Here is an 8,326-nt window from a genome sequence, read left to right on the forward strand (position 1 = left end):
TGTTGCAGACCAAACCTGGGCCACCCAAAAAACCGAAGACTCCTTCTGGACAATCAGCATTAGTTTATTGCTACAACTGTGCACAAAAAGGCCATTATGGACACGTAAGTTTAGCATTTGAACATAAAGCATTCTGTTGTCAGGAAGCAGTTGTTGAAAGATGAGCTCAAAAAAGAATGGAACTCGGAATGCTTACTTATTTACAAACTAACATTCAGAGGCAAGACTTAATATATTCTCTTTTTTTATTTGTTTTAATTAGATACACATGACAGTACAATGATCTTGACATATCATACTTTTGAATCAGATGGGGTATAATTTCTCATTTTTCTGAGTGTAATTTAATTTTTCTGAGTGTATATATTCTCTATTTCTTTACTTCTCCCATCCCTACCAGAGTAACTGTCAGAGCATAGTTGTCTGTTACAGGTGAATGTAAAAACAAATACAGCTCATGAAGTCAGTCATATACTAGTCGTCAACAGTACATGGCGTTCTCATGAGTTCCTCTCACGATTACTTTGACACAGCTCCATCATGTTTTGGTTTTTTCCTCCACTTTTTCCTGGTACTGTAGTCAACTCAGTCTTCATCACTCACTCGAAATCCCTGACACCCAACAGTGGAAAGACAGAAGTGATGCATCACTGACTAACCCACCTACTCCACAAGTGCTCAGGTTCCTTGTCCAGCTAACACATTCTCTAACCCCAACTGAAAGGGTCAGATTGTGTGTTCTGGATGTTTAAGTTTCAGAGCAGGAGCGACTTCTTGCTGTGAGGTGGGCACAAGATCCCTAGCCAGTTGCCACTTTAAGTGTGAAACAGCAGCCATCCATCACAGAGACAAGAAGCAATAAGAATAGGCTCAAAATCCATGCATTCCAGGACTCTTGAGGCAGAGAGGAAAGGGCAGTGGCACAGGAGGTAGAAAGTTCATATGGAGAAATGCACTCCCACTTTCCAGGCAGGGTTCTAACAGCCTCAAAAACAAGGTGAACTGATATCAAATCAGATCCAGTGGAAGGAGGTAGAAAACAACAAAGCTTGGAATCCTTTAAGTGGGTAGAAAGATGATCAATAGAAAAGGGTAGCACTGCAGGCCACCTCTTAAATTCCAGCCATGGCAAATACTGGTACAAGCCTTGGGAGCCCTACATTATGAGGACAGACAAAAAGGCTAGGAGAAAGAAAAGTGCTGGAGTCCATCTTCTGATCAAGTTATCTTCCATACTGAGGCAGCAGGAACTATGGGTGGAGCTTAGAATGTAAAAACTAGCATGAGGCTCTGATCCTCACTTCTGATTTGTACTCTGCTACTGACTTAACCAGGTGACTTCAACAATTCACTTTTTCTTTCTGATCTTCAGTCCTTATCTCCAAAACAAAGAAGTGGTACAGGGGATTTCTCAGCCCTGATGTTTAGATGCTATTTCCAATGTGATCAGACCCACCTTGTGGTGACACAGATGGAGAGATCCTACAGCACACTTACTTCACTTCTGTAGAACTCACATTGAAAATTTAGCTAGAGAAGGTTTCTTTTACAGTGCTATCATCTCTAGATCTTTTACTGCTCTGTGCATTCATCCGTGTTACCAACATTCAGTTGCTGCCAACCAACGCCTTTTAGGGAACATATTCACATGAGCAGTCTACTGGCACACAAATCACATAAATGTATGATTTATGCTTGCTTACCTCTTTAAAACACAAGGGTATAATTTTAGCATTTATCTTTGTTCAATTAAAGAAAAACAATTATTGCTGGATGCTTATTACTTACTAGTCACTCCTGTTAATGTAGATAGGAAATATATTAAAAGCATTTGGAATTTATCCCTGAAATCTAGATTTAGATAATTTTTAATTTATAAAAAAACAAATTTGGCAACCTCATCACTGCCATAGATGAAGAACTCTAGATTATCCAACATTAATGAAGAAGATCAGTGGTGTGGCTAATCCAGAATAGTAGATAAATTATATAGCCAACTATCAATTGTCTGTGCTAATGGAGGGGACCAGCGATGTGGATAATCAAAATACAATTTACATTTAGCTTTGGAAAACATTTGTAGTACTGTATAACTCTGTGTAGTCATGTCAGTCTAGACCATATGGGATCCAAATAGAGCACGCAGGTGGTTCAAGATGTCTGAGGATCTTTCTCCTTCAGTTTTAGAAATTCAGCCATACAGATGTTGTTATTGAATGGATTCTTTGCGTGAAAATGTGACACTACTATTTCCTAATTCCACTCCCTTTCTGGTGGAGTGGGGTCTGGGGAGGGTGTCAAGGACAACAGTAGTCACTGTACAAAGAGCCTCTGCAGGAGGATGTGAAAGAGTGAGTGGGGGCTGGGAGAGTTAAAAGGTTTTGTTGACAAGTATTGACTGAATGTATGAAGATCTTTAGTACCTTTGTCCCATTATGATTTGCTCCTACTATTGTATGGTTAGGATTCTTACTAGAGATAAAGTTGCTGTATATTCCACCATTACAGTATTAGAGTATTCTGAATGACTCATTACATCATTAAGTTTTATGCTTTTCTGTGTTTTATGTTCTTAATTAGCTGCCTTTCATTTCAGTTATTGTCAGAATTTTAGACCCAATTTTTTATGGGTTTATTTTATGTGTATCTTTTCTCCTAGAAATGAGAATTTGGAGCCACTAAATATGGTAGTTTCTAAAAACATTTTTTTATGTTATCATGAAAGTTTGCCTTACAACTTTCAGAATCCAAATAAGACCAAATGATTTAAAAAAAAAAAAAAAGTCACAACAGGCAAGGTGGTGCATGCTGTTATTTCAGCAGCTCAGGAGGCTGAGGCATGAGGATTGCGAGTTCAAAGCCAACCTCAGCAATGGCAAGGTGCTAAGCAGCTCAGTGAGACCTTGTCTCTAAATAAAATACAGAATAGGGCTGGAGATGTGGCTCAGTGTTTGAGTGCCCCTGAGTTCACTTCCTGGTACCTAAAAAAGAAAGAAAGAAACAATAGGATAAGTCTGAAGATGGTAGAAGGAAGAAAATAATAAAGATAAAAGAGAAAATTATAGAAACAGAAAACTAAATAGTATCAACAAAACCAAAAGCTGATTCTTTGAAAACTCTTTTTTTAGGAGAAAACAGAAGTCAACTGTTAAGGTAAAATGTTATGATTTGATATGAATAATAAAAACAGATTTCCATTACCTAACTCTTTGAAGTATATTCTGATGATTCATAATTTTTTAATTCTGCAAATTAATTATATAAAATGTATAAAATGGCCAGCTATCTTAAAGATACAAGTTCAGATACAATGTCAAAGTTATAATGAATCAACAAAATTCTTTGTGTATTTTTCACATGCTTTCTTAAAAGTATTCTAATTTTTCTTCAATACTTAGCTAAAAAATGCTGAATAGTTATAAATAAATATTAGGTAAGATAACAGAAGATAAACGAGAGCCTTCCAATGGGAAGACTTTCAAAGAAAAAAATGCTTCAGACATGGTGAATAAATATGTGTTGCAGATCATGATAAATGAAAACCTGAAGTATTCAGGCCAAAGGATGTGAACATGGGAAATGGCCATGGTGGGAAGACCAGTCATGAGAGTGGGCAGCTACCTATGGAAAGGAGTGCAAGGGGTGATCTCAGCTTGGGTAGGGAGCAAGAAGAGAGATTTCCTTTGGGGCATCTCAGAATTACATGGGAAAAGTTTTAAAGTAGACATAACCTACCACCATCTCACTCCCTATCATAAGAATCACCCTAATCAGCAGTAAATGCTGAGTTAAAATAAACTTGCCAACCACTTGTGTTTAGAGAGGAGAGCAAGAGGCTAAGAACTTAACATCTATATTTTGGGGGTGAGAAGGAGAGACGGAAGAAATACTTAAGGGAACATTTTTGGAAGAAACAGACAAGGAAAGGACAGATATGAACATAAAACTGAAAAGAATAAACTCTGTCACAGAACGAGACAAGTGCAGATGGCACCAGCCCTTAGTGCTGTTGACTAAGACTAAGGAGGAATTTGGCAGGGAAGATGGAAAAAAATAGAAAGGTTTTATAGCTAAGGGAAGAAAACCCAAGCCTGAAAGAAAAGCACATAAGCACAGTAGGGTTGTTGGTTTGCGTGATCCCTTCCAGCTTCCAACCACAGCACAAGACACCAGTGATGTGGGTCTCTAATAAGCATGGTCCAGAAGCTCACAAAAGGGTTTTCTGAACAGTGAAAACTATGACATTATAATTTCAAATACAATTTGCAGGAATGTACAGAAAGACGGATGTATAATCAGACATTTCCAACATCTCCATTCATCTACTACTATGATGACAAATACGAAATTCGGGAGAGAGAACAAAGAATAAAACGAAAAATAAAAGGTATGTTATTAGGCTGTTATTGTAGCTCAATTGGTATTGCATTTGCCTTAAATGTGTAAGGCACTAGGTTCGATCCTCAGCACCACATAAAAACAAATAAATAAAATAAAGGTATTGTATCTGTCTACAACTAAAAAAAAATTTTAAAAAGAACAGATATTATTTTTTAAAAAGGTGTGTTATTAACTTGTTAGGTAACATTTGCAGTAGTAATTCCTAGATTTCTTTTTTCTCTTTCCACATTTTTTATTATGCATTATAATTATACATAATAATGGGATTTATTGTTACATATTCGAACATGAACACAAAAAAAAATCAACATAATTGGTCAATATCATTCCCCAGCACTTTCCCCCTTAAATTTTTTTATCTTTGCCTGCTTTCAAGGTCATTAGTTATCACAGTAAATGTTTTTAATAATTATCAGAGAAACTAGAATTTTCTTCATCTTCAAAAGCCAAACACCTTACTTCAAAAATTCTGTATTGTAACCTGTTTATGATAAACATTTTTTCCACTTAGTAAGCATTTTAGAAAATGTCCAGAAAAATACTGCTCTCCATCTGTGCATGCAGTTTTCAAGATTCCTTGGAGATTTTTCTGTTTGACAAGTAATTATTTTTTCAGGTTGTGTGTCTCTGATATTTTTCATGGAAAGAAAGATTCCTAGAGCTTCCCTTAAGAAATCAGCTCTTATATGCCACCATTGTCTGCATAGCTGTAGGTCCCCAGCCACTTCTCTGTTTTCTGTGTTTACTGTTGCTAACATTTAAGTTCTTTCTCACCAAATTAATATCTTATCATTTAAGTCTATTTTCTCTACTTCTGTTCTTTCTTGCTGTGTACTTTAAGATGGTTTCTCAAGTTACCTTTCTTGTTTGGGGACAAAATTGTTTATTTTTCAAGTTGTTCTATTATGTAGTTTTCATCTTTTTGGTATTCTTTTTTTAGACTCTTAGTAAGTTTAGGAACTTTTCAAAATAAAATTACTAATTCTAAAGAAAGTTAAAGGAACTTCTTCTCACAATGCCTCCATAGTTTACATATTTAATATAAAATTTATCTAAACTATAGAGAAATTATAGGAAGACAGTGATTAGGCAACTAAATTAGAAAGAGATTAAAAAGAAATAAATGAAAATTTTATCTCTGAATTTAAAAATTATGAGTGCTTTCTGATTTTTTTTAACTTGTCTGTTTTTTTCCAAGTTTTCCATCATGAGCATTTATAACTTTTATAATCTGAGGAAAAATTTTTTTTTCCTTTTTAGCTAGTTGTATTGACACTCTGTAGCACAAATCAATTTTGAGGTTTGCATTGAAATTTTTATTTTATTCTAAGAGTCTTATGCTAAAAGTTATTGGCCAGTGCTTTAATTTTTCAAAGTTCTACTGACATTAATTTTCATCCCTCACTGTCAGAATCACTTATCATCAGAAGCTTGTAACAAGTATGTTGAATCCTGACAAAATATAACATCATCTGGCACTAAAACCTCTAAGATAATACCCACACAGAGTGCATACAAGTGTGTTCTCCCCAGGCCAGCAGTCTCTGCTCTAGAGGAGTAATCTCCCAAGCAGTTTGGCGTCCCCCTCTTAGTACTGTGGCCAGACTTTATCTTCAGGAGGTAATTGAAATGTCATGTGAGACTGTCAAAGGCAATTTTATACATCTTGCTTTGCCTTATCATCAGAGACTGATGATCACTGGAGGAACTTGAATTGGTCAGACGTGACTTCCTCACAGAGCTAAGATGATTACTATTCTTGCAGGTCCTGGTCTCTATTGTCTAATGTAGTTAAACTGTGTTGAATAGAACAAACACCTATCATTGGATTTGTGGTGTTTTCCCTTTTTAGCAATCAGGAATGTAAAACTACAACCATTCCATTTTTAGTTAGCATTTATTGCTGCTGCTGTTGTTTTTACCTTACTAAAGGCTCTTTAGAATGTCGTATTATTAACACATTTAAATATATCTAGCTGCCTGTCTCCACATTTATAGACCTGCGAAAGCTCAAAATACTTTTTAATTTTCCAGAACTGCAGAAAAATGGGGATTTTCCAAGGCAGTTCAAGAGACTGCACATGGAAGCAGCAGAGACGAGACCACACCATGATATAAGGAAGAGCCATGGCTGGAGGAAAAGCAACAAGTGGTATCAAGAAGACAAAGAAATACAGAAGGAAATGATGAACAGGAGTAGAGAACGTGAGAAGCACAGAAAGGCTGACAGGCATCATGAAGTGGATGAGGACTTTCCTAGAGGCCCCAAAACCCACTCTTCACCTGGCAGTTTTAAGACCCAGAAGCCTCACAAGTCCTTTCACCATTCATCACATTACCACAAGCCAAGAGAAGACAAGCTTCCCAAAGAGGGCAAGCGGAGCAAGCCAAAGAAAAAGGAGAGATATGTGGAAGATGATGGCAATGATAATTTATTTCTTATTAAGCAGAAGAAAAAAAAGTCTAAGCTGTGAGACAGCTTCTGGTTTGGTTTTATAATGTTCATTTGATCTTCATGTCTGCAACATTCTGGCAATATTTTTATTATTTATGATTAAGTGAAAGAAAGGTTTTTTGTTTTGATTGTTTAATACTTGGAGTACTGAGCAAATCCTTGCAGGATCTCAGTGCTTTATCCCACAGGTTATTAGGTAGAAACACAGCAAGATAAACTGGGACTTCTATTCCAATGTTGTTTTTACTCAGAATTTTTGGGAGAGGAAAAATCAAATCTTTTCAATAAAACTTTTTAAAAATACTTTGAAAAACAGAAAATTTCATCAAATGTAATTCATCTACAATATTAACAGTAAAAAATCTTTGCAGGAAGATAAAATATTACTAATAAGAAAATTTTATCACTGTTTTACAGCATTACTTTTTTTTTTTTTTTTAATACTGGGAATTGATCCCAGGGGCATTCTACCACTGAGCTATACCCGAAGTGAGACGGGGTCTTGCTAAGTTGCTGAGGCTAGCCTTGAGCTTGCAATCCTCAGCCTCCCAAGATGTTGGGATTACAGTATATGCCACCTGACATAAGATTACTTTTACATTGGAAAGGACAGTGGCTATAAATCTGAATCCAGCTTTTCTTTCTTCTGAAGCTGTTGTCAGAATCTTCCCTTGGGCAGAACATCACAGGCATACTACAAACAAAGCCCTGAGGAGGCAGGGAATTGGGCTATAGTAAAAGAAATCTGTCCAGTATAAATGTCTAAGACAGATTTCCAGAAACAGGTGAAAAAGAGTCATCAAAAATTTTAACAATCGTAGTAAAACAGCTTTTGCCATTTTTAAAGCCACATGTCAAAATCATCACTTAGATTTATAGAGTTAAATATTATCCAACTTAAAAAATTGTTCTGTTTTTATGGACTTTTATAACTACAACAGAGCTTTACAGAATTTTTTGTACTTGTGAACAAACTTTTTGTACTTATCAAAGCCTAATATTAGAATGAGAGAAATAAAATGTCTCAATAGAGTGACTAAATGGTTTATTATGTAAAGACTATGAGAGTTGGGATGATGAAGGGCACATTTGGGTTGGACAGTGACTAAAGCTATAAAATCACCATAAACTAGAGCTGAGGATGTAGCCAGTGGTGGAGTGCTTGCCTAGCTTGGGAGAGGCCCTGAGCTCAATCCCCAGCACCTCAATCAATCAGTCGTCAATCAATAATCACAATAAATTGGAGTAAAAAATGCCCATGTTGCCCAAGCACAAGCTTTATAGCAGAATAAAATGGTGTGTGATCAGTTAAGTAGAACAGTTCTATAAATTGGATTTTTGTGTTTGTATTTTACTCTTGGGGAAGTATAAACTACTGTCTGCCTGTTAGGGTGTCTCCTATTTTGTCTTTGGCTGAAGGAGAATCTCACTTCCCACATCATCCCTAGTGTGAATTGTAGGTCTAGAATG

General features: G+C 36.1%; 1 protein-coding gene across 4 annotated transcripts in view; it reads left to right on the forward strand.

The window, feature by feature from the left end:
* Window positions 1-7,897, forward strand: part of Zcchc7 (zinc finger CCHC-type containing 7) — a 225,980-nt gene extending 218,083 nt beyond the window's left edge. For all 4 annotated transcript variants that reach the window (XM_021726992.3, XM_005326291.5, XM_021726993.3 and 1 more), the window contains 3 exons: window positions 9-104; window positions 4,270-4,387; window positions 6,436-7,897. In XM_021726992.3, the coding sequence (XP_021582667.2) occupies window positions 9-104; window positions 4,270-4,387; window positions 6,436-6,875 (654 nt within the window). In that variant the 3' untranslated portion in view covers window positions 6,876-7,897. The remainder of the gene's footprint in view (window positions 1-8; window positions 105-4,269; window positions 4,388-6,435) is intronic.
* Window positions 7,898-8,326: the final 429 nt, after the last annotated feature.

This window comes from Ictidomys tridecemlineatus, chromosome 4 (assembly GCF_052094955.1).
Source record: "Ictidomys tridecemlineatus isolate mIctTri1 chromosome 4, mIctTri1.hap1, whole genome shotgun sequence".
NCBI classification, from domain to species: Eukaryota; Metazoa; Chordata; class Mammalia; order Rodentia; family Sciuridae; genus Ictidomys; species Ictidomys tridecemlineatus.